We start from the raw sequence: 25,876 nt of genomic DNA, 5'->3' as shown, positions 1-25,876 counted from the left end.
AAAACTCTCCACAAATCATGTCCAACCGTCCCAAAATCTCAGACATTGTCTGTACCACTTCAATGGGATCATAACGTTACATTTCGAAAAGGACGAGACACAATGATCATAACCGAAAAGGCTAAAGAATTATGTTTTGGTATCCACGAGGATAGCACTACCCTCAGTGAAGCTGATAGTGACGAAATCTCTGAAATGTCAGACTTCAGCTTTGGACCTATACTCTTAGATATCAACCCCAGCTGCAGCGGTACGAACTTTGCGATAGCTGAAGCCGATAGCAGTTCTGAAGATGGTGACGAGGACAGTGGTGAAGATAGCTTAAAGTCAGTTTCTTGGGATGGAGAGCACGATACTAGTGTGGATACCCTTACGAATAATTCTACTGGGTCCGATGACGAAACATTAATTCCTTCGACACTTAGCGTTGGTGGTTCGAATTTTCTTCTGGACAGAGAACAGGACGCAGTTTGGGAGATATACTCAGATACTCCTGCTGAGCATGAATCCGTAATCAACGGCACTACACATGATACTCCCAACGCTTACGACATCGAGTATCAGGCAGACGCTGAGCTGTCTATTGGGGATGATGCGATGTCAGGACAGGATTCGGATGCGGAAAACTGTGCGCAGGAATCTTATTCTCTGCCTATAGATGGAGCAGCCGAATACAGGCTCGGTGAAATATTCGCAGAATTGGATCTCTACGCATCACCAGCTTCTCCTGCGCAAAACAACTTGTCATTCCGAGAGAAAGAATCGCCCTCCAGCCGGACTCCAGGATTTCTGGAGATTCCAGATACCTCAACTAATATCGCTCCAACTCCACCCTCGGTTCGGAGGCTTCTCAACGGGATTCCCCCACGACTAGAATATTTTATTGGGCTGTCGCCTCGCCATATAGCTCTATCACACGCCACTCCTGCTCGATATCGCTCTGATCACACAAAAATCCCAATTCCTTCTCGATCAAGCATTCACGAAGGTAACAACCACTACCAACGCTCACGTACATCCCCTCAACGACGATCAGCTTATTCCAGGGACTTATCACCTAACCGCTCTAGGCATCGTTCATCCAATGAAGTTATAACAACCCCCCCAACCCAGGCACACCCCAACGTTGGTACCGACGATAGTGATGGCGGGATACAAACCACCGGAAATAATCCCTGGGGAGATGACAATGCAGATAGCCATTACGACGAAGGAAACGCCGGCCTCCCAGACGAGGTGGAAGAGTACTCTACGGGAATATTAGATAGATACATGTAATGACTCTATCCACCCCCTAGAATAGAGGCCTAGAGAAATACAGGTTTATGAGGCATCAAAAAGACAGCCTTATGAATTGATTACGAGCGACACAGCCGTATCGTTATTGTTCATTCATTGCCCGTGTTTTTAGTTTGATTGAATTGAAGAAATATTAAATCCTGAAAATTCATGCATAATGATCACTGACGTTTGTTCATGATACTCAGAGGCTGATTATACTAGCATCAAACTACCCAAAGTGACTTGCTAAAAGGAATCAGTTGTAGTAATTTGCAGCTTCTCACGGGTGGTTATGCGGTATCACGTCTATAGATCAAAGTAGACGCAGCCCTCAAAACAGGATAAGCTTCATGATTCCGCAACAGACTTCAAATCAGCCAGTCCCAAGCCCTACACAGCTGGCAAGAATTAACTATATCCATTTTTGCTATTTAGTACTAAACTTTGTGGAAGTATCTCATTTATCTATATATATAAAGCACGCACACGCAGAAAACGCACAACACAGGAACCGCCACACCCAACCACAACCACTCCTAGAATTAAACAAACAAAAAACAAAAAATCATCACTCCTAAGACCTACATGTACTTTTGAGTGATTAATCATATATTATCACTCGTTTATTTCTCTTCATGGGCAAGTCTACCTAGACTCTCATAGTCTCGTAGTGGGCTTATATTTACATGATATACGTAGACAACAGGGATTTACGCACAAGTGCTATATGAACTTTTTGAAGAGCCCATGGGGATATACACTAATATAGCATTTCGACCCTTAGCCAGCTCTCGACAATTTTATGCAACCTTAACCAGATAATCGAGTGATTCTCCATGACTTATCACATTTTTGACCACCATGGGCCCACTATTACTAAGTACTGGTACATACAACTGAGATTAACACCTCCAATAGTCAAAATGCATATGTTCTTAACATAGATTTGATTCTGTGGTAATGATTAGTTATCGCTGCAGCCTTGAAGCACATACATATTATAGGCCAGGGCTAGGGCAGACATTCCATTCTGGTTTTCTCGCTGGTGACACGAAGTTGGTATCGTATCTTGGCATCAGGGCTGAGCACGGCTACCGGCTGTCGATCAGGTGCTTATGTTGTTTTTCCCCCCTCCTTGTTTTGTTTTTTGTGACTGCGTGGAAGAATGTTACAGCTTTTGTACCTACTTAGGTAATCACATGATTCCCTGAGTCGCGGGCTGCGCTCTTTTTCGTATTGAATCGCGCAGAAGAGATGAGAGAAGGCAAAAGTCCGGCCATATTCATTTTTATACTGCCCATGATTGGTGCGATCGCCCCCAGGAGAGTCTCAATTTCGTCCGAGCAGCTTGACTTGCTATGAACAGGACACATACGACGGCAGATAGCTGGATTTGGGACTTAGATTTTTAAATATATTGTGCATGTGTAGCGTTTAGAAACAGCTTAAGCACAAGCTATCGCGCGCATATCGTAGTAATCGAGTAGGTAGAAGTACATATGCGGCTACTATAGTGAGCCTATCGGCAGCTGAGGCTATACGAAACTCACATGATTTTAGTCTTCCTACAAAGTTCCGCTAAGCTTTCACGAATATTGTTCCTTTGTGCTTCCAGACGTAGCTGATATAGGTATTCTGTCTCGTTTCGATGCATCCGCGGCGGTCTGGTTCCTGGTTCATGCACCCCCTGTGCCGTTTCCTGCTGACATACATAGGGGTAAACTGGGATCAATATATTACTTTTGTTAACCTTTTTTTCCTTCTTGGTTAGTGGTCGTTGATATGGCTTAGCAGAGGCGCTCGGGGTCATCAAACGGTATCATTGGCTGAATTGACGAAAGGTTGCGCCTATAAATCCAAAGGGGCCCCCCAACCGGATATCGCATTTCTTCAGGAAACCTCACATTTTCGAATACAAAAGGTTGTAATCCTCCCCTGAGTTTTTTCTCCCTTAGCAACATTGCAGGCCGATACCAACAGTCTTTCCAGAGCAAACATCTACCTCCAAATATCGCGCAGAAATCAAAACCACAGTCACTCTATATTTCATTAACTGTACACTCGTTAAAATGACTTCCCGACCAGCCTATATTCTGTCGACTCTCATAAATCTTATCCTCTTCCTCTTCATTTCGTACTGCTCTGCGGCGCCGACTTCAACCCACATTCTCGAGAAGCGAAAGGGAGGCGGCGGTGGTGGCCGTGGTAGTAGAAAAAGCGGAGTCATCGCTGGGGTTGCGATGGCTGGTCTTGTCGGGGTTGCACTATGTTGTTATGCTTTCGTTTGTTGTACTAGATGTATTCCTTGTTGCGGGGGCAGGAAAAAGACTGCGGAGACGGCAGAGCGAGTAGTCCCGGAGGAAGAAGCTAAGCTTGAAGCTACAGCGCCACCAGAAAGCAGAGGAGATCAATGGAGCGAAAAATAGCGGATTTCGTCAATCTTCCAAGAAACAACACATACCAACTTCTCAGGCAGGATTATGGTGGTCAGTAGAATACGATGACGATGATCAGCGGCCCGCCACAACGATCTCGACAACTATCAACCCACCAGGTGTGGGACGGCGAGAAAGAACTCTTGTGGTGATGGGGGATCATTCATGTTAATCTTATCTATATTCTTTATGTTAAAGTTATATTAAAATCAGATTCACTCTCTTTTTTTCTTCTCTAGCGTAGAGCCAGTGGTTTCCCCGCTCTAAGGATATTCGTTACATTCCTTTCTGTGCGTGTGCGTCTGATCAGCCTTTTTCCTGCACCCTGTGACTCGACAAATCAGTAAATTGTTGACAGTACATACATATCTACACGACACAGCCTTCAAAGTTCGATAGGTACATGTACAAGGCTCTGGCATTAAGTGAGTGAACGGATCCTTACTAGTCAACACCCCATTTAGTTCGCTCACTTAATGCCAGAGCTTGTATTTACATACCCTATCACATTTGAACTTGTGATAGTGACAATACTCTACAATAGTCGTGACAATCCAGTGGTCGTAGTTGAGTGGTTGCATGTTGTAAGGCTAGAGTGTGTCCTAGCGTCAAATAGCATATAAGGTTATGCCAGGGTCTAGGTCTAGGGTCGATACCTGGTAAGTACCAACCACAACATGCACAACATGCTACTGAATATATCAGCTTAGTACTCGCATATCAAGTATGTATTTGCGCAACCAGCAAAACACACACAGAATCCAGAGAGCTTTCCCATCTCCCCTGAAATTATGTGTCTTCTATCTAGACACCTGAAAGACTCTACAGGCCACTTTTAGGCCATATCTACAAAGAACAAGCCCTGAAGGTGAAATGTGTCTAAAAGGGTCCTTTTATAGCACCTTTACCAGTATCTCAATTGGGCCAAGAATTTGAAGCATGGACCTCCTTCACCAAAATTATACTATACTTGGTCGTTGATATTTTGGTTTAGGTGTGGGGCTTTTTATGAGTTGTTGAAAACCTCGATTTTTGGTGTGTTTTGCTGGTTGGGCAAATACATAATTGATGTGCGAGTACACTATTCGGTTATATACGAACTTACCTTTGAATAATACGTACATGTGTGTCTATGTGGAGAATCCCTAGTGCGCAGAGAAATCTAAACTTCTCGGCTGTATTCTTGTCCGTGGGGTTGTGGAGTAGTTTCGGGGTAAACATTCGCCCGAACTTGAAAAGTCTAGCTCATCTCCTCTGGGTCTCCTTCGTCATGCATATTGGTTTCCAACATACATGTACGTATACATGTACTGAACATCACACTTCTCTTAAAATCTTCCATGACATATCACTCGTCAGTGGTATTGTAGTACCCATCGACATTAAACTACGTCAAGGTCTACATATAACATGTACACATAGATAGAAGAGAAATTAAATCAACGTTATTGGGTCTAGATTAATTGTTTCGATAAATGGAATACTTTCGAGTTTCAGCCATGAACTAATTTAGAAACTTGCATATATAGGTCTCGTTATAATATATTAGAGGTACTGACTTCTAGAAATACTTTATATACATGTATGTGCCTTTATAACGCTGCATTACAATGCGGGTTATATATATGGCACGTGCACTGAATCCCTCAAAAATCTGAATACCCCTGGAGTGCATATGCCATATATTGTAGGAGCAAACCTGTTATCATGTTAATTTAAATATTTTGGACAATAAGGTAGCTATAGGTTGGTGATGCTTATTTTCTCCTCGTACATATTTCGGAATACGCAACTGCCAATTATTTTAAGCGGTCCATATAAGCACACACCTATAAGAGCACGTGTTCCGACAAGTGAATACCTCTAATGTGTTTACCCCTAACTAAGTTTGTGTTAGATGTTGCTAGTATATTGTGAAGCTTAATAGGCTACATGTATGGAAGCATTGAACTCCCAGAGCTTGTTTGAGATACAATATAAGCGTAGCTATAGCTAGGCCTTCCCCGATTCATCGTCTGTAACCATTCGATCACAGAAGCGTTATGCATGTTAATTAATATCCCCATCTTGTTCTATTAAGAACTGGCTTACGTATACGCGTATACAAGCTTCATAATGAATCCTACTCAAACTCTCGTTATGACACTTACAGCGCTATCCTACCTAATTCTAAAATCCTAACTGCTTAGTTAATTAACTGATAGAATAATTAAGGCGAGCTATTGATGTAGTGTTGAGACGTGTGGTCAAGCTGTTGGTGGTGTAGATATAGATCAGGAACCAAATTACAAACTGAACAAAGCCTAAATCGAACCCTGTGTTTCAGACTAATTTATGCTCAGTAATCAGTAAATTCCTCGCCTCGAAAATTTCTCCGGAGTAGATATAAATCAGCGCAATTTGACAATTCGGTGGCGGGTGTAGCTAGTATAAGTGGACAATTCCAAAGTCAACTAATTGCAGACATCTAAAAGCTGCATTGTGAGATGTCGAGTACTTAAGCGACAGCAGTTCTCATCAGCCCTTATCCACTTTTAAGCAGGGTCCATCTCGCTGCCCCACTATTCACCCCACCCTCTCTACTATCATTTGCTTCCCTCTCCCGAAAACACCCACCCAGGTACATTCCACGGGCTACAGGAGCGAATTAACCGCAAAAACACTCTGGCTCTAGTTACGGGTTAAGTACGTTGTTTGTTCCCCGCACGCGATTGCCTGTTCAATTACCCCCCGGGCGATTCATTCCCTTTAGAAAAAAAGTACCTGCATTTCTGGTTGTGACTCAGGCAGCATCAAAACCCCGCTGCAGCAACCCACGAAAAAATTTCTTCCTCCCTCTGTGAAGGAAAAAAAACTTTAACCCACGACAACAATGGTTACCGCCGAAACTAATGGCACTTCCGTGCCCATGGAAATCGCCACAGTATCAATTCTAGGGAAAGATACAATTAAGGTTGGGTATGACCTCATTCATGAGATTACCTCAGATATTCTGCAAAATCTCAAGTCGACAACCTATGTCCTTATAACCGATATCAATATTGGACGCATTTACCTTCCACGGATCGAAGAAGCTTTCGAGCAGGATTCACAAAAGTATTCACCAAATGCTCGGCTACTCACTTACACTATCCCTCCCGGCGAAGCTTCGAAAACTCGTGTCACAAAGGCCGAAATTGAGGATTGGATGCTATCGAAAGAATGCACTAGAGACACCGTGATCATTGCGCTTGGTGGAGGTGTGATTGGTGACATGATTGGATATGTTGCTGCAACTTTTATGCGTGGTGTCAGGTTCATTCAGGTACCAACAACACTACTTTCGATGGTGGATTCATCAATTGGAGGTAAAACTGCAATTGATTCGCCACATGGAAAGAACTTGATTGGAGCGTTTTGGCAGCCGGAGAGAATCTATATTGATTTACAATTCCTGGAAACATTACCGGAGAGGGAGTTTATCAATGGAATGGCGGAGGTTATCAAGGTAAGCTCTTTCGATTCTTATCCAGTTGCAGGATGACTCATTGGCTCGTCTATAGACTGCCGCTATCTGGGACGAGGAGGAGTTCACAAAGCTCGAAAAGAGTTCGGATGTGATACTTCAAGCTGTCAGATCAAAGATCACTGCTATTCAGGAGGGTACGCAACGTTCACGCAGTCAATTCTACACATAGCTCAGTATTCCTAACCGTGTCTAGGACCATCGCGCCTATCACCAGTCAAACAACTACTCAAAGAAGTTGTCCTCGGCTCTGTTCGTACTAAGGCTCATGTCGTCTCCGCCGATGAGCGTGAAGGTGGACTCCGTAACCTCCTCAATTTTGGTCATACAATCGGACATGCCATTGAGGCTATCCTCTTCCCCCAGATGCTTCACGGAGAATGTGTCGCAATCGGTATGATCAAAGAGGCAGAGCTCTCCCGCCATCTTGGACACCTGAAACCAAGCGCTGTCGCGAGGATATCAAAGTGTCTAACTGCTTACGGACTCCCAACTTCTCTTGACGATAAGAGAGTCAAGAAGCTTACGGCTGGTAAACACTGTGAAGTGGAGGAAATGATTAGAATCATGGGAGTAGATAAGAAAAACGATGGTCGTAAAAAGAAGGTTGTTCTATTGACCGCTATTGGAAAGACTCTTGAAAGGAAGGCATCCGTCGTCCTCGACGACGCTATCAGAGTCATTATGGCACCCAGTGTCATAGTCGATTCGCAAAAGTCAGTCATCCCAGAACTGAGCATCACACCACCTGGGTCAAAATCAATCTCAAACAGAGCTCTTGTGCTCGCTGCCCTTGGCACTGGCACTTGCCGGATTAAAAACCTCCTCCACTCTGATGACACAGAGCACATGCTCACTGCCCTTTACAAGCTCGGGGGTATGCAATTCTCCTGGGAGGATGATGGCGATACATTAGTTGTAAACGGCAATGGAGGTAAACTCACAGCATGCGGTGACGAACTATACCTCGGAAACGCCGGTACCGCAGCAAGGTTCTTGTCCACGGTTGCTACCCTTGTGTCCCCATCAACTGAAAACGACTCCATCGTTCTCACCGGTAACGCCCGTATGAAGCAAAGACCCATCGGGCCCCTCGTGAATGCGCTCCGTTCAAACGGAAACACAGTCGATTACCTTGAGGATGAAGGGTGTCTTCCCCTCCGTGTACCATCAACTTCAGGCTTTGCAGGTGGAAAGATTGAATTGGCTGCTACAGTCTCTTCGCAATATGTTTCCTCGATCTTGATGTGTGCGCCGTATGCCCGCCAGCCGGTCACATTATCACTTGTGGGCGGAAAGCCGATTTCGCAGCTTTACATTGAGATGACAACCGCAATGATGGCGTCTTTCGGAATCCAGGTTACAAAGTCTGAGACTGAGGAATACACTTACCACATCCCGCAAGGAACATACAAGAATCCCTCTGAATACGTTGTCGAGAGCGATGCTAGTTCAGCTACCTACCCATTGGCCATTGCAGCTATCACCGGGACTACCGTTACTATTCCCAACATTGGAAAGAAGTCGCTCCAAGGTGATGCTCGTTTTGCGGTTGATATACTTCGCCCGATGGGCTGCGAGGTTGTGCAGACCGATTACTCTACCACCGTCCGTGGCCCTGCAAAAGGACAGCTAAAGCCAATTCCACAAGTAGATATGGAACCCATGACTGATGCCTTCCTTACCGCATCTGTCCTTGCTACTGTGGCTGTCGGCTCTGAACGCACGAATATTACCGGCATTGCAAACCAAAGGGTTAAGGAATGTAACCGGATCGCAGCAATGGTCCATGAGTTGGCCAAGTTTGGTGTCACCGCTGGAGAGCTTGAGGACGGTATCTGGATCGAAGGAAAAGATTATAGTACTCTTCAGAGCCCCGTCGATGGTGTGCACTGCTACGATGATCATCGTGTGGCAATGAGTTTCTCGGTGTTGTCACTTATAGCGCCGGAGCCCGTCATTGTGTTAGAAAAAGAGTGTACGGCAAAGACATGGCCTGGATGGTGGGACGTCCTGGCTTCCAGTTTTAAGGTCGCTCTTAACGGCACTGAGATCATCGATCATTCCGAACCCAGCATCATTAAAAAGGGAAACAACGCTTCCATCATTATCATTGGTATGAGGGGTGCTGGAAAAACTACTATGGGAAATATCGCAACAAGGATAATGCAACGTCCGCTTTTGGACCTTGATGTAGTGATGGAGGAGGAACAAGGGAGGGTTATTCCCGATATTGTCAAGACTGACGGGTGGGAAGGGTTCCGCCAAATTGAATTTGACCTCTTGAAGAGGAAGATGGCCGAACATCCCACTGAACACATTATTGCTTGTGGTGGCGGTATTATCGAGACCCCTGAGGCGAGGGAACTATTAATACGCTATCACCAAACCGGCGGAATCGTTATCCATATCCACAGGAATATCGAGAATGTCATTGATTTCTTAAACGTTGATAAGACTCGTCCTGCGTTCTCGGAAGATCTTCATAACGTATGGCTTCGCCGCAGGCCCTGGTACGATGAATGCAGTAACTTCCAGTACTACTCCCCAGTTGTCAGCGCGGAGCATCTAGATATTGCCCAAGCGGACTTTGCAAGATTTCTCCATGTCATCATTGGGAAAGCCAATTACCACGAAAAGTTCTTGAGACGAGAGAGAACTTTCTTCGTTTCCTTGACTTATCCTGATATTTCGCAGGCCATAGATATTGTTGGTCCTGTTACTATCGGGGCTGATGCTCTCGAGATCAGAGTTGATCTTTTGGAGGATCCTAATGGCGAGTATGGTGTTCCAACAATAAAGTTTGTCTCGGAGCAGTTGGCACTCCTGAGGAGTAAGACGCAGCTTCCAGCAATCTTTGCTATCAGGACGGTGAGCCAAGGTGGACGCTTCCCCGATGATGCTCCCGAGAAAGCTTTAGAGTTTTTCCTTACCGCGATAAGAATGGGGTTAGAGTATATTGACCTCGAGATGTCGTGGCCCTTGCTTGTCATCGAGAAGGTTACTGCTTCAAAGAACCACACCAAGATCATCGCATCCCACCACGATGTCCAAGGTCACCTTCGCTGGAAAAACGCGAGTTGGGTATCTATCTTCAACACTGCTCTGAAGTTCGGAGATGTCATCAAACTCATCGGTGTAGCAAACAAATTACAAGACAACTTCGATCTTCAGAATTTCCGTGAATGGGCTAGCTCACGGGCAACCCGTCTCATCGCTCTCAATGCTGGTGAGAAGGGTAAGCTTAGCAGAATTCTGAATATGTTCTTGACACCCGTTACGCACCCGGCGCTCCCATTCAAGGCTGCCCCTGGGCAGTTGACAGTGTCGGAGATTCATCGTGGCCTCTGGTTGATGGGTGAGATTGAGAGGAAGCAATTCTACCTCTTCGGGAAGCCAATTCAACACTCCCGAAGTCCCGCCCTTCACAATCACCTATTCAAAGATATGGGTCTTCCTCATCACTACCAGATCTTTGAGAATGATACTGTCAACGACGAAGCCACTCGAGCCATCCTCTATGCCGATGATTTCGGTGGTGCTAGTGTTACGATCCCGCACAAACTCAATATTATGCCACTTCTTGATGAGATCACCCCCGAGGCCGAGATGATTGGAGCAGTCAACACTGTTCTCCCAGTCCTTGTCAAGACTCGTGGGGAGACGAAGAGAAAGCTTGTTGGTTACAATTTCGACTGGGTTGGTATCAAGACTTCACTTTTCCAGGGAGGTGTTCGTGACACCTACGATGACCCAGGCAGTGCACTTGTCATCGGTGCTGGAGGTACTTCAAGAGCGGCCGTTTATGCTTTGCATAACATGCGCTACAATACCATTTACATCATCAATCGTAGTGTTGCGAATCTCCAGCCCATCATCGATGCTTTCCCGGCTGAGTACAACATCATCGCTGTCAAGACACTCGAGGAGGCACAGGCTATCTCCGTAAAACCAGTTACTGCGGTTTCTACAGTTCCGGCCGACAAACCCATTGATGCCGCAACTAAAGCGATTCTTACTGAGCTATTGAAGGTCAACCCCACTGATAGCCAAAAGGAGAGGGTGTTGGCGGAGATGGCATACAAGCCAAGACATACTGAAGTTATGGAGCTTGCTGAGGAGGCTGGGTGGAAGACAGTTCCAGGGTTGGAGGCATTGACTGGGCAGGGTGTAAAACAATTTGAGGTAAGTTGCATCCGGGCGAGTGATATATTATGATGCTAATCTTGTTTCATTCAGGTGTTCACCGGTGGGATCATCCCTGACTATGAGCAGGCTCGTCAAGCCGTCTTGGGAGATGAAAAGTATTAGAAGTATTTATGGAATTGCTTGGGGCTAGGACAAGTTTCTAGGGTTTCTTTGCGTTTATTTTTGATTCGTTCACAAAAAGGTAATTTAGTTGCTGCCCTTCCCGAAAGAAAAAAAAGTATCGTGGATACATGTATTTTCAAAATCAAAGATAGTTCGAAGGATTTGTGGTTTATTGTTTCACAACTCGTTTCGTGTAAGCTGAAATGTAAACGTGGTTGATTCCCTACATACATGTAAGTACCTGAAGCGACCGGAGTTCGCATCATGGAGCCCGCAAACCACCACGACGCTATGGAGATAGTTTACCCATGTAGCTGTCACTGCGCATAAGAACGAACCTCCAGTTCAATGCCCATCTTTTCGAGGCGAATCACTTTGGCGATCAGGTTTGAGTATGTAACGTGCTAAAATCGATCAAAACTTGGCAGCTAAAGCTTCTCTAACAGATCTCTCTCTAACTTTATGGTGCCCATTGTCTGCGCGTACCTAGTAACCGGTTCGCCGATCATTGGCACGTCTCACGTGACATACACGCCAATGATAATTCGGAGGATACATGTATGCAGATACATTCTTTCGACGCCAAGGTGATTGATAGATAAATCGTTGGTCAATAGAAGATGCAGGCCAAGTATCGGGTTACCTATAAAAGGCTGAATAATAGACACACGGAAGGCCACAAGACAGACATATAAAGACCTCCAACCTGTAATCCATATCAATGAGCCTAACCGAATAGTCAATTGGCTAAGATTGTATGTGTCTGCGAAACTTGTCGGCTATAAGCTTTATCGTCACAACGAAAGTCGAGGCCCGGTATCGATACTGCTGGCTCGAGTGACCGCCCCCAAGACCGAAGATTCTGAGTATGCCAAACTTACGACCACCTGGCCCTCAACAAACAACAACATGACCTCCCTCTGGAATACGTGTTTCCCATTCAAGCTCACTCGTAGGCATCTGTTTCCCTCGATCTTGTGTCTTAGTGACACGTAGATAGGGTGTATTGATCTCGTCGGTGGCTAAACCCCATAAACTGACCCCGCCCAATACCCCATTCGGGTAGTTTTAGCTGCCAGTGATGTGACGAATCTTTTTAACAAGCAGAAAGTCGGATACTGGGCTCTGGTAATCGTGCTAGGAGTGAATTGAACCCTAACCCTATCCCTGCCACCAACATCCCGATCATGGTATATCACTCGACACACTTGCCCCCCGGGGGGGGGGGGGTTAACTTACATGTACTCACACGAAAAGACTCACTCACTCAAACAAGCCCTTAACAAAAGCCCAAACTGACAAAACAAAAACACTACGATTACGCGCGCCCCTAAACTAGAAATATACAATACAAAAAAAAAATGTAGAAAAAAAAAAAAAAACCCCTAAAAGTAAAAAGAAAGAAGGAAAAAAAATACACTTTTTTTTTTTTTCTGCCCCGCCCCCCCACCTCCCTTTCTCCCCTTCTCCCTACACTACTCCTATTCTCACGATCTACTGCCCGGCCTGACCACCCTGACCCTGCTGCGCACCCTTGCTCAGACTCAACAGGTTCTGCAGCGCCCTAAACGCCTCTGGATCCACCCTTTGCTGCTGCTGTGGTGCCTGCTGTGGCGGCGGCGGCGGCGGGGGCGGCCAGCTGTGCCCCCCCTGGAAGAACGCGGGATTGACGTGCGCGCCCTGCGGGAGTGTCTGTGGATAGAAACCCTGCTGCTGCTGCTGCTGCTGCGGGAACTGGGGGAATTGCGGGAACTGGGGGAATTGTGGGAAGGGTGGTGGTGTCCATTGTTGCTGTTGCTGCTGGGGGAAGTGGTGTTGTTGGTGGGTGTATTGGCTTTGGGGTTGGGGTTGGGGGGTGGGTATTGTTGTTGCGGGGGGAATTGGGGATGGGATTGTTGCTGGGGGTGCTGGGGGTACTGGGGGTGTTGCTGCTGTTGGGGGTGGTGTTGGTCCTCGCGGCGGCCTCCACCACTACTACCGCTGCCTCCACCACCACCACGGCCACGCCCATCACGACCCCTCTGTCCTCCACGCCCACCACCACCACGCCCATCCCTATTCCCCCTCCCACCACCACCCCCTCCCCCCCCCTCCCTCGCGACGGCGGCGGCGGCGGCGGCCCCGCCAACATCTCATGCAAATTTGCCGGCCTCGCCAACGGCACATACGGCTCATCCATCTCCTTCACCACCCTCCCTCCATCCGCGCGCCTCTTATCTCCCGTCCTAGCCTTCCTCTTCCCGCGCTTCGCCTCCGCCTCCGCCTCATCATCACTAAACTCCCTCTCCCCCTCCGGCACCTCCTCATCATACAGATTACTCGCATCACTCCCCTTCACGGCGCGCAGCGGCGCAGTGAAGACGTACTCGCTGTGGTCGGGGACGTAGTACACGTCGTCGCCGACGGCGACGCCCGTGTCGGAGAGCTCGCCGGGCGTGTTGAAGCGCACGGTGTAGAGGGGCTGCTCGACGCGGCCGAAGATGTCGGCGACGGTGCCGAGGATGCGGCGGTCGGCGGTGCAGAGGAGGGAGGACTCGTTGAGGACGCGGTGGTCGCCGGGGGTGGCGGCGGTGATGAGGAGGGTTGTGCCCAGGAGGGTGGTGGCGGTGCCGAGGTGTGTGATGGGGTGGGTTGGGGTGAGGGTGATGGATGGCCGCTCGATGGGGAGTAGGGCCTCGGGAATCTCGTTCTTGGTCTTGAGCGCGCTGCGGGAGGGGTGGCCGTCGGTGTCGGAGTGGTCGGAGGCTTCGTCCATGAGGAGGGCGGCGAGGGAGGAGGGGTCGAGGAGGTCGTAGTCCGAGGAGCCGGCGTCGGAGGCGCTGTCGGAGGAGTCGGAAGAGGAGGCGTCGGAGTCGAGCTCCCATTCGGCGGTGGGCTCGGATTTGTTGGCGAGCGCGGCGGCTTGGAAGGCGGCTTCGGGGTCGGCTTCGGTGTCGCCCATGGGGACGTCGTCTGTTGAGGCGGGCTCGGGCTTGACGACGGCGGAGTGAAGGGCGGACTCGGCTTCTGTGGGCCCGGTATCTTCTTCTTCTTCTTCTTCTTCTTCTTCTTCTTCTTCTTCATTCTTAATCTTAATGGGCTTGCTGTCGTCATGCATGTGGCTGTCCTGCTTCTGTACTTGTGGCTGTTGCTGTTGCTGCTCCGCGGGCTCCTCGGTCTTGACGGCCTTGTCGCCCGCGGTGGTGTCGAGCGCGAACTGGAAGTCCTCTTTTGAGAGGGAAGTGTCATTTGTAGTGTTTGTCACAGTTGTAGTGGGATTTGTGGGGGCAATTGGGACGGTGTTTGTATCCTCATTTTCCTTCTTGATGGCAATTGTGTCTGTGTCTGTGGTGGTGATAGTGGCGGGGGCAGCATCCATCATTGTCTCTTCTGTCGAGCTGCTGGTGGGGCCACTGAGGAGGAACAGGCCGGGGATTCCGCCGCCGGTGGGCGGTGAAGATGTTGTTCTTTCCATTAGTTGGGGTGATGGAATTGTAATTGATATTGATGTTTAAGCAGCGATTGAGGTTGGTTGTGGTTGTGGTTCTTGTTTGTAGTTGGTGTTTGTGGGCTGTGGATGGGTTTTTTTTGACGTGCGCAGGGATGACGGTTCGGGTGAGGCGCCGACGGTGAAAGACTCGGTTGGGGGTTTTGGGAGATTACTACTACAAGAGAGCTGTGTCTAGTCAACTGCTGATAGCTCTGTGATCCCCACAGAAACCCGCACTCTACAGCACAGTAAACACACACAACCTACACAATGTCAGAACTGCGGGCCCGTCCCCGCCCCGCGACCACACCCGCACCCCCTCCCGCCGCCCCAGCAATCCCCACAAACCCACGCCTCTCAAAAAAGGCCGCTCAAGCACCCACGTAAGTCCCTCCCTCCCATCCTAGAGCCAAACCGAGACTAACATACCGACCCCCCCTTCTAGCCCCCTCATAACCCCCACCGCCGCATTCGCCCTCCTCCTCCTCCCGCGCCTGCTCTCCGCGCGCTACGCGACAATCCCCGACTGCGACGAAGTCTTCAACTTCTGGGAGCCCGCCCACTACCTCTCGCACTCGCACGGCCTGCAGACCTGGGAATACTCGCCGGCCTACGCCATCCGCTCGTGGGCGTACATCCTCCTGCACTCTGCGCTCTCGCGGCCCGCGTCGCTGCTGCTGCCGGGGGTGGTGGGCAAGAGCGCAGAGTTCTATGCGCTGCGCGTTGTGTTCGCGGTCGCCTGCGCGTATGCGGAGAGTAGGCTGTATCGTGCGGTGGCCACGCGGCTGGGAAGGGGCGTGGGGGCGATGTATTTGGCGTTTGCGGCGGGGAGCGCGGGAATGTTTCATAGTGCGGTGGCGTTCCTGCCGAGTACGTTTGCGATGTATACGGGTATGATGGCGGCGGCGGGGTTCTTGGAGGGGAAGTTGGTGGAGGGGGTGGTGTGGACGGCGGTGGGGGGGTTGTTGGGGTGGCCGTTTTGTCTGGTCATGTGTGTGCCGTGGATCTTGGGGGCGCTGGTGACGGGCGCGGTGGAGGGGAGGGTGGTGGGCGTGGTGGGGAGGTGTGTTAAGGGTGGATTGTTGTCGGTGGGGTTGTTGGCAGGTCCCCTCCTCAGGTTGTTGGTTGTGGGTGGTGGGCTAATGATCGGTATGTGTGTTTTCCATAGGCCATAATCGTCGCCATCGACTCCGCCTTCTACCGCAAGCTCGAGATCGTCCCGCTCAACATCGTGCTCTACAACGTCTTCAGCGACGCCTCGCGCGGGCCAAACATATACGGCACCGAGCCATGGCACTTCTACCTCCTCAACCTCGCTCTCAACCACAACATCCTCCTCCCGCTCTCCCTCGCCGCCTTCCCCGTCCTCGTCCTCTCCACCCTCATCACCACCCCCGTCACCTGCCGCGAGATCACAGCAACACTCCCATACTACCTCTGGCTGGCTATCTTTACGCTCCAGCCACATAAAGAGGAGCGCTTCATGTTCCTGGCATACCCGCTACTGCTCGTCAACGCCGCAATCGCACTTACCCGCGCGCTCGACATCGTGGGTGCGATCCTCCCGTCGCGGATGCTGAGGAGGGTGTTGGCGGTGGCGGTGGTGGCGCTGACGATGCTGCTATCACTGTCGAGGACGCTGGCGGTCACCACGTCGTATTCCGCGCCGCTCAGCATCTATTCCAGCCTCCCCGCGAACGCAACGGGGAATCTGTGTGTGGCGGGTGAATGGTACCGCTTCCCGTCGCACTACTTGCTCCCAGAGGGTGTGCGGGCCAAGTGGCTGGTGTCTGATTTCCGCGGGCTGCTGCCGGGCGAGTTTGTGGAGGCGGGGTGGGAGGGCACGTGGAGGGTGCCGCAGGGGATGAATGACATGAATCTGGAGGATGTGGGCAAGTATGTGAGTCGTGGGGAGTGTGAGTACATTGTGGGTCTGGGGGCGAAGGAGAGGGAGGTGGTGATGGCGGAGGGGTGGGGGGTGGTGGTGGCGAGGGAGCGGTTTTTGGAGAAGGAGGGGACGGGGGTGGTGGGGAGGGTGTTTTGGGTGCCGGGTTGGGTGCGGGATGGGAGGAGGTGGGAGGAGTATTGGGTTGTGAAGAGGGGGAAGGTGGCGAGTGAGAGTGTGTGATGGGGTTTGGGGTTTGGCTTGTTTTTTGTAGTTAGCCTTAGGTAGGTTTGGATAGTCAGGTGATAGGTACAATAGACGACACTCACCCGAACAGCTGACGGCGACTGATACAAACCCAAGGCAGTGATAAGCTAGGTCTTCTAGCGGTTGCGGCAACTATCCGGGCAAGGAGCGCTGTCGGGTGAGTGGGCGGACTCAGAAAGGACTCCTCCTCCTCCTCCTCCTCCATGTCAATTATTTGACTCATTTCATCATCTTATTTGACTCGTAAATGGGGATATGACCCATAGTCACCAATATGTACGTCCCGTGCCCAAAATAAAGCACAGTACGAAAAACCGGGGCGAAATCAGTACTGTATGACTACAGGATTCAGCGAATAAGACGGAATTAAACTGGCATTACAAAAAGAACACCGCAGTAATGCCGTATTCTTACTGAACTACTAGCACATTAACGGGAATAACGTAGCGAATCCGTACCCTTTTTTGGTATTGTATATTTCTTCTTTTGTTGAGCATCTACATGAGTACATGTATCTTCCAAGTACGGCCGGACGAGTGACTGGTGATTCTCTTCCGGGGGAGAACAACCTCAGTAGCTCTCTGTTTATGTGAGTCTACGATAGAAGCATACCTCCTCTGGCGCGTGACTCAAACTATGTCCTCAGCTGTCGCAAAGAAACAACAGTTGGCCAAACATGACCCGAGATCACTCCCACTGCCTACCTACCACCAAATTCCACATACCTCTGCGTGATTCCAGCCGGCCGGCCGCCCCTGAACTGGCTCCTGAGGCGACGCTCATTTATCCATCTCCACGGCCGCTGCCAGTGGATAATAACGCCCGCGGGCAGTGGGTACATGCATACATGTAGACGACCACACGATAGATACCGCCAGGCGCTCGCTACATGCAAGCTATGTACACCGCTTAACCACCCACTCGACCCGCCCACACCCCCGCCCGCAAGAAAAGAGCCGCCAACAAAAACCGCACTGCACCCCCAAAAGCGAGTGAGCACCCATGACTCCCTGTACCTCCCCCCCCAAAGACAAAGATAGGCTTAGCGCAGATCCCGGGCGCGGGCGGTATGAGGCTCATGGAACGCGTCGTGGAACATTCCTCCGATTTGCTCGCCCCGGCTCGGCTCCAGCAGGCACACACAGAGAGGGGCACAGGGGAGAGTTTTTAGCTTTGCTGGCGTGGCACGTGCGTGGGGGCCGTCGGCCGCGGTCGGGTTTTTTTTTTTTTTTTTTTTTTTTTTCTTCTTGTTGGGTGGGTGTGTGGGTGTATCATGTGTGGATGGGTGCGGATGGGTTAGGGTTTATTGGCGGCTGTGGTGGTGTGGTGCGTCATGGGAAATCACCCGGTATTGCGGTGTCTTGGCGGGGTCGAGTTGTGGAGGGGCGGAGGAAGGAGAGAGGGTATGACGCATTGTAGGTGGGGAGGTGGGAGATAGAATCGGGAGATAGGATGAGGATGGGTTACTGGATGGAGAGATTGGGGATTGGGTGTGTGTGAGATTTCTTTGTTATCTGGATGGGTTTTCAACGACGACTAGCTGGTGTAGATAGGATGTGAATTCGAATTCGAAGGGTGGTGGTGGTGAGCGGTATGTGTTGGATTGCGCACGGCGGGAGACGGCAGATTGCTCGTTTACAGGTTTCGAAGCTCAAAGAAATTTCAGATATCCTGTTGGGTGGGCTGCGTAGAGATATGGTTTTTCTGGATCCTCAAGCAAGATTGCGCTGCGCCCTTGCGGCCTTACAGGTACTGGTGAGTTTTAAGCTTGGTTGTCACACGCGCAGCAGCAAGATTTACCGTGACGAAGTTTATTATAACGTGTCTCAACGTTGCTTCATCGCATATTGTCACTCACTAGAAACGCGACGTTCACGAGAAAAAATTAAAAAAAGCCATGACAATCTAATAGTTATAATGCGCAAAATTATGGTTACAGAACAAGAATACGGGGGCAATCATTGTAATTTCAGAGCTCAGGAGAAGACACTGCTTATTAACGACAGTGCCTTCTCCCCATCTTCATTCCTTCATATAGAAAGCTGGCTATAGTACAAATCCCGGCAGAAAAATAGAAACACAATTCCCCGCGTAGACTAAGAAGAAGAAGAAAAGAAAAAGAAAATTCCAGAATTTAACCCGAACACCCGAAGAAAATCGACATAATGTAACACTTGGCTGGAAACGACACGCTTAACCACCGAAACCGTAGAGAGTGCGTCCCTGGCGCTTGAGGGCGTAGACAACGTCGAGGGAGGTTACGGTCTTCCTCTTTGCGTGCTCGGTGTAGGTGACGGCATCACGGATGACACCCTCGAGGAAGGTCTTGAGGACACCACGGGTCTCTTCGTAGATCACTGTAAGGCAGGCACGTTAGATGTTGTTCACGAAGCTAGATATAGAGAAGTTAGAGGTAAACATACTGGCAGAGATACGCTTGACACCACCACGACGCGCGAGACGGCGGATAGCGGGCTTAGTGATACCCTGGATGTTGTCACGGAGAATCTTTCTGTGACGCTTGGCGCCACCCTTTCCGAGACCCTTTCCACCTTTTCCACCTGTAGAGAAAACAAGTTTAGTAAATGGACGCGTTAATCAAGCAAGTAGAGGTATTAAAAACTTACGTCCAGTCATTTTGGGTTGAGTTGTTGAGAGGAGTTGTTTTTTTTTAAAAAAAAAAGAGGTTGAAGTTTATGAAACGCGAGATAGTTGCGTTAGATTCGTAGTAGCAGGATGAAGTTGAGGGAAGTGCTTTCGAGGTGGGGAAAACACGCGGTATTTGAAGAGGACCCGTACCCCATTTGATTTTCAACATCAACCAGGCAAGGCAGGCACCGACCGCGCGCACGAAAAAAAAATGGGGGGCGCCATCTTTGTGCTGCATGACTGAAACCCTGGCCCTGACCCACGTTGGGCGAAACACGCTAATATCTCTGCTTCACTCTAGAGTACGATGCCAGATACACACGCTACAAGGGGGTGTAGGACCAAAGAATTGAATGGGCGCACAAGGTGGTGGTGATCTATGGGATTTTTGAGGATCCAGATTCCAGAAGAAGCCTGTATTGGGGAGCGAGGTACGGCACGGATCTATGGAATGCATGTTACATCAACATACCGACCGACTTGTAACTCCTGCATCGGTTGGTCGGCCAGTCATTTTTGGCAATTCTATCTGCTGTAAAGCTTTTTTTTTTTTGCTGTTGTTGTCTGCAGGTTGAAAAGAGAACCGGTAGATAGAATGGAAATGCCAGGTTCAGCGAAAATGCTCGGTCGCTGAAAAGATGAAATAGAGGAGGACACATTTACAGAATACTATGGCTTTAAAAGTTGAATACGAGAATTATTTGGGAGTCACGTAATGTCCATCTACTATTGCACATGCGACATGACTCAAATCTCACGTCTTTGAGATTTTGGAGATGATGGAAATGGCAGTTCAGCAGTTCCTTGCCTTAGTTAGTAGCAGCGGCTGAATGCGGAAGTGGTGTGTGGGCGCGCTGCACAACCAACCAGGATGTGATACCTTAGCGTGATTTCGTTGCAACTCAGCCATTTTGCACCCAAATCCCCATACAAAATTATGGTCGAAAAACACGCTGGAAAGGAGAACTTTTTTCGGGGTATTTCCGGTTGCAACGTACTCTGAGTTTTTCAAGAACCCCAACCTCCCATTTCTATGCCTTTCCCTAACCCTGCCCTGCTCACTCCTTGTTCTGTGTCCTAAGTTGATTCCGTGGCCTTGACCCACCGTATATAAGTACAGCTTGCCGCCCTCCCCGATCTCGTCTCCTTCTCTATTCCACTTCACCACATCAACACCAACAACATCTAAATTAGCCAAAAAATCACCAAAAATGGCCCGCACCAAACAGGTAAGATAATAACCCCATCCATACATCTAGTAATAGGACATGATGACCTTCATCATTATGTCCTCCCCCACCTTAATATGTTGATGTGTTAACGCGTTTTGTTTATAGACCGCCCGTAAGTCCACCGGAGGAAAGGCTCCTCGTAAGCAGTTCGCCAACAAGGCTGCTCGTAAATCTGCACCATCCACTGGTAAGTTTAAAGATCCCATCCACCTCATCCTATCACATCACGAATAGAAATAGTTGCTAACTAAACAACAATAGGTGGTGTCAAGAAGCCCCACAGATATAAGCCTGGTACCGTCGCTCTCCGTGAGATTCGTCGCTACCAGAAGTCCACCGAGCTTTTGATCCGCAAGCTTCCCTTCCAGAGACTTGTTCGTGAGATCGCTCAGGACTTCAAGTCCGACCTCCGCTTCCAGTCATCCGCCATCGGTGCTCTTCAGGAGTCCGTTGAGGCCTACCTCGTCTCTCTGTTTGAGGACACCAACTTGTGTGGTAAGTAATCACTTCAGCCGCGTTGCCACTCGCGTCTATTTTTTCTTCCAACAGAACAACCACTAACATTGTCATTACAGCTATCCATGCCAAGCGTGTCACCATCCAGTCCAAGGACATCCAGCTCGCTCGCCGTCTCCGTGGTGAGCGCTCTTAGAGTATTACCATAACGATAATCTTCGGGGGGATGGGTTAGTAGTGTCTTTTAAATGAATTCAATGGTTCTTTGTTCCTGGGTTTCCTTTTTTGCTCGTACAGTACTGGGTGGGGTGTTAGCTTTCTTGTTTTTGCACCGCCAGAACGGTGGAGTTTGTTGTACTATAGTTTCAATTTCGTGATAACAACAAATGTAAGAAGGTCAATAACCTGGCCTTCTAGTTCAAAACATGCTCTCTCTCTCTAGTTAATACTGCCAATCTAGCTTGACTGTGAGAATAAATGATACCCTTAACGCTATCTTCTTGTCTTTCCCATCCTCGAAGTGACACCTGTAGAAATAAACAAAAATAGCTACGTACGACCTGTAGGTGGTCGGAGATAAGTATAAGAGCGCCTCTATGTAGATATTGTTCATCACGTCTGATTGTAAATGTTCTCGCTTCCGCCCTTCGGAGATTTTATTACCATCACGCCCTGTGCAATATCACGCGGAACCGTAACGAAACCTCCAAAACAACGTTCCCCTCACTTCTGACGAACAAAAGTCCAGCAGTTCGATGCCTTGGTTTCAATACAAGACGGAATCTGCACATAATGTGCTCTACATGTATGTACTCCGCACTTGCTATCGCGAGAAACGAGAATGACAGGAATGCGACCGTGATGAACAACTCGCCCGGCAGGCTATCCACGAATAGCATACGACAAACGCGAGGTTCACAAAACGATCACCTCCCCCCCCTCTTCTCCTCAGCAAACGCCGGGCCCCGCCAACGGATAGAATCTGTTTCGCCGCTGCTGCTGCAGCAGCACAGGTCTTTTTTGGGAGACGGTCTGCCTTCGTGGATCCAGTTGGGACGAAACAGGTAAGATACAGGGGTTGAGGGGGGGGAGGGGTGTTTCCTGCTCTCGGATGGGGAGGCTCTTGTTGACGAGAGATCCAACCCGACCGACGTCCCTGCATGCAGTGCAGTTCAGTGTGGGTGATGGATTTGCACCATCACCGAGCCAAACGCCGTCATTTCTGCCACGTTCGGCGTAATCTACAGGAGTATGATTGGTATTCCGAGATTAGGCATGGGGGAGGGGGGGGGAGGGCTCCTGCGAAGAGAGGGAGGGAGGGGGGGGGGGTTGTTCTGGTCGGCTGGCGAATGGGTGAGGCGTGTGGCTACGTTTTTTTTTTTTTTTGGGGGGGGGGGCGAAGCCACCACTTGGGTCTAGTCACCTACATGTCTTCAACTGTATCTCCTGTCCTTTCCTTTGGCACTAGTACCACTACACCTTACACCTTCGCTCTTTGGTTACTCCCGGTACAACACAGGTGGTGATCCCCAGGTACAGCTGAAAGTATTAATACCATCACCTCCCCCCCCGGACTTTCGTCGCCTTACGGTCCTTATTTTTCCACTTTTTACAATCCCTCGCCTTCGCACTCACTCACTTTGTTTCAATAAAAGAAAAAGTCAACCACCAGCACCAGAATAAGAAGAAAGACACAACTAGCACGATGGCATCTCTGCTCACCACTAGCTCCAGGCTATTTGCAAAACGGGCTCATCCAACATCAAGCACCGTCCACCAGCTTCTCAAGGGCCCCCAGCGCCGGCGCGAGATATTCACAACACCTCGCCCAACACACCCAATCTTTGCAAAGCTTCCAACAAGGTTCACATTGACGCTGAGGACTGCATATAACTATGGGACATACGCGGCCGCACCGGTGGTGCGCACATTTGACCGGTATGGGCAGGCGCAGAGGAAGAGGCCATATGTGACGCAGCTCCTGACGTCCATTGCCATCTATGCATTGGGGGACCTGAATGCACAGTTCCTATTTGGAGAGGAGGGCGTGGCCTACGACCCAGTGAGGACCGGGAGGAATATTGCCATTGGTGGAGTCTTCTCGATTCCAAGTTATCTTTGGTGAGTCAGCTCCGCCCAAGGCTTGGAACGCCTTTCCCCTTCAATCTATCAATTCATCCGTTTCAAGCGGGCAAGCAAAGCAACCAAGGATGAAACAACCCCGCTAACGCTATTTTCAGGTTCAAATATCTCGGCGAGTCCTTCAACTTCCGCAGCAAGCTGCTGTCAATCTCGACCCGGGTGCTGGTGAACCAGATCTTCTTCACCCCCGTCTTCCTTGCCGCCTTCTTCACGCTGCAGAGCGTCTTTTCATCCGTCGGCACAGTGAGCACACGGGAGATGGTCGACACACTCAAGAAGACCATTCCCACAGCCTATATCAACTCCTGCAAGCTGTGGCCCGCCGTGACGGCCGTCAACTTCTGGTTCGTCCCGCTCGAGTTCCGCGCCCTGTTTGGTGGTGCAATTGCCGTGGGCTGGAATGGATACCTCAGCTTTTTGAGTCAGCGGGCGAACCGCGAGGATGCATTTGCGGCGATGGAGTTTGAGACGCCGGCTGAGATTGCGGAGGTTGTTGCGGCGGCTCCTGCCGTTGCAGCGCCTGCGAGGAAGATCATGTTGGCGGTAGAAGCCGGCGTGACGATGGCTGTATAGACGTCGTTTCTGTTTTTTCCCCCTGATTCTTTTTTGTCTTTCTGGCTGCTAAACGCTAGAAGAGTCACATATACTATATTTTTTTGGGCTGGTCTGAGACCCCTTTACACTCCTTACCACTGATCCTTTTCCTTTGTCAGTTTTACTTTGTTTTAGGTCGTTTTTCTTGGGGAATCTAGAGAGCTTCCTAGATGATCTTGTTATTTTTTTTTTTGCACATAGAGGCTTGTCTTTTGGTTTATTCGGCATCATTTTGTTTTTGTGCTGCTGCAATTGTCTATATTTTTTTATTTATTTATTCTGGATTTGTTGTATTTTACACCATATATAATCCCTTCGTTTTTTTGTTCCCTTTTTTGTTTCTTTCTCTTTTTGTTACAGTGGCTTTTTTGATTATAACCGGACTTGGGGGTTTTTTGCTTGTGTTTTTTTCCTTTCTTGTATGATTCGACATCTGGCAGGCGGTGAAGTGGTGAAGGAAGGCACTGTGGGCATAGTTACGTGTGGCTATTCCTATGGACTTGCTTGCTTTGCTTTGCTTTGCTTCGCTTCCTGGAGAACCAAATTTATATCATATTTTAGTAACATTTTTTTCTTCTTTACTTTGGGCAGGGGTCGTTGTTGATGCTACTATAGACTAAGGTACTGGATAGACATTTGGGGCCTGGATAGGATACATAGATGGACGGAAGAGCGAGTGTTTTGATAGACGGGAGAGAAGGGAGAGGTTACGTAGGAAGTTATGGATGGAGGATACGTTACGTACGGGGCGAGGGGGGGGGGGGGGGGTTATGAGGTCATTTTCCTTGGTCGTTTAGAGAGAGCTGCGGGCTGGTGTAGTGTATACGAAGCGGTGAGAAACAGAGGGGGGTTCAGGTAGTGAGTGGATTGCTCTGGTCTGGTCTTCTGACGCTAGAAGAGAGAGGAGAGGGGCTAGAATTCGAACAGAGAATCTGATGCACGAATAGTCGCTTTCTGTGGCCATTGTGGCGGATAGGCAGGCTCAAATGAAGTAAATATCTACATGTATATGATCGTTGGCCAACCCACGAAGCTCCCAAGCCAAACCTTAACGGCCATGATCTGATCTATAACTGCCCTGCGCTGCTCCGGATCTGACACAACGAGCGAGCCATGAGCTAGCAAGCAGCATGTTAGATCCAAAGTGACGAACCCCACAACATCCATTGTGGGGTTGCTTTTTTTTTGGGGGGGGGGCGTATGATCTTTAATTTGCTTCTGCTTTCCCCGCCAAACGCGGGTCTGGCCTCGATTGCTAGCGTAATATGATTGATACTCTACTTTCTACTCACAATAAGCTTGTAATATTGTAATTTTTGAGGGGTTTGCAGCAGATGTTCTACCTTGGGCGGAGTACGCGCGTAGAGGGCATAGAGTAAATGTATGTACTCCGCTCCAGCTGAGTACGGCCCTGTCTGGACGTGGGCATGGTTGAAACATGAGCCAGTGATTCGTCGAGCTTACTGGCTGTCTGATTGGTCGCCCTGATTGGCTAATTAGTTGATTGATTGGTTGCTCGTGGAGCTCTAGCTAGCTAGCTAGCTCATGTAGTGTAGCTTTGAGGTCTTTTCTCACTACCTACCAACCTACTTTCCCGCTTACCAGCCTGCAACGAGAGGAGCAAATATATCGGGGCTGTATTCGAATCGA

At 49.3% G+C, this 25,876-nt stretch overlaps 7 protein-coding genes across 7 annotated transcripts; 5 read left to right on the top strand and 2 right to left on the bottom strand.

The window, feature by feature from the left end:
* Nucleotides 1-102: 102 nt before the first annotated feature.
* LAJ45_07069 (uncharacterized protein) lies at nt 103-1,278 on the top strand (the record flags this gene model as incomplete). Its single annotated transcript, XM_046116628.1, has 1 exon — nt 103-1,278. One exon carries the CDS (start codon nt 103-105, stop codon nt 1,276-1,278), a length of 1,176 nt encoding a protein of 391 aa, XP_045970030.1.
* A 5,310-nt stretch (nt 1,279-6,588) lies between these two features.
* Nucleotides 6,589-11,532, top strand: LAJ45_07068 (uncharacterized protein; the record flags this gene model as incomplete). The annotated part of the gene is made up of 4 exons (XM_046116627.1): nt 6,589-7,203; nt 7,259-7,358; nt 7,418-11,406; nt 11,461-11,532. 4 exons carry the CDS (start codon nt 6,589-6,591, stop codon nt 11,530-11,532), a joined length of 4,776 nt encoding a protein of 1,591 aa, XP_045970029.1.
* Nucleotides 11,533-13,096: 1,564 nt separating this feature from the next.
* On the bottom strand, nt 13,097-14,986 carry LAJ45_07067 (uncharacterized protein; the record flags this gene model as incomplete). Its single annotated transcript, XM_046116626.1, has 1 exon — nt 13,097-14,986. The coding sequence occupies one exon, from the start codon at nt 14,984-14,986 to the stop codon at nt 13,097-13,099; it is 1,890 nt and encodes a 629-aa protein (XP_045970028.1).
* A 285-nt stretch (nt 14,987-15,271) lies between these two features.
* On the top strand, nt 15,272-17,314 carry LAJ45_07066 (uncharacterized protein; the record flags this gene model as incomplete). The annotated part of the gene is made up of 5 exons (XM_046116625.1): nt 15,272-15,384; nt 15,447-16,101; nt 16,170-17,121; nt 17,175-17,195; nt 17,250-17,314. The coding sequence occupies 5 exons, from the start codon at nt 15,272-15,274 to the stop codon at nt 17,312-17,314; spliced, it is 1,806 nt and encodes a 601-aa protein (XP_045970027.1).
* A 2,032-nt stretch (nt 17,315-19,346) lies between these two features.
* LAJ45_07065 (uncharacterized protein) lies at nt 19,347-19,790 on the bottom strand (the record flags this gene model as incomplete). The annotated part of the gene is made up of 3 exons (XM_046116624.1): nt 19,347-19,510; nt 19,577-19,714; nt 19,781-19,790. 3 exons carry the CDS (start codon nt 19,788-19,790, stop codon nt 19,347-19,349), a joined length of 312 nt encoding a protein of 103 aa, XP_045970026.1.
* A 1,223-nt stretch (nt 19,791-21,013) lies between these two features.
* Nucleotides 21,014-21,686, top strand: LAJ45_07064 (uncharacterized protein; the record flags this gene model as incomplete). Its single annotated transcript, XM_046116623.1, has 4 exons — nt 21,014-21,031; nt 21,140-21,221; nt 21,296-21,529; nt 21,610-21,686. The coding sequence occupies 4 exons, from the start codon at nt 21,014-21,016 to the stop codon at nt 21,684-21,686; spliced, it is 411 nt and encodes a 136-aa protein (XP_045970025.1).
* Nucleotides 21,687-23,195: 1,509 nt separating this feature from the next.
* On the top strand, nt 23,196-24,205 carry LAJ45_07063 (uncharacterized protein; the record flags this gene model as incomplete). Its single annotated transcript, XM_046116622.1, has 2 exons — nt 23,196-23,611; nt 23,731-24,205. 2 exons carry the CDS (start codon nt 23,196-23,198, stop codon nt 24,203-24,205), a joined length of 891 nt encoding a protein of 296 aa, XP_045970024.1.
* Nucleotides 24,206-25,876: the final 1,671 nt, after the last annotated feature.

This window comes from Morchella importuna, assembly GCF_003444635.1.
Source record: "Morchella importuna strain M04M26 chromosome Unknown Morimp01GS022, whole genome shotgun sequence".
Classification (NCBI taxonomy): Eukaryota; Fungi; Ascomycota; class Pezizomycetes; order Pezizales; family Morchellaceae; genus Morchella; species Morchella importuna.
The sequence above is the reverse complement of the archived record's forward strand: the minus strand, read 5'-3'. Positions and strand labels throughout refer to the sequence as shown.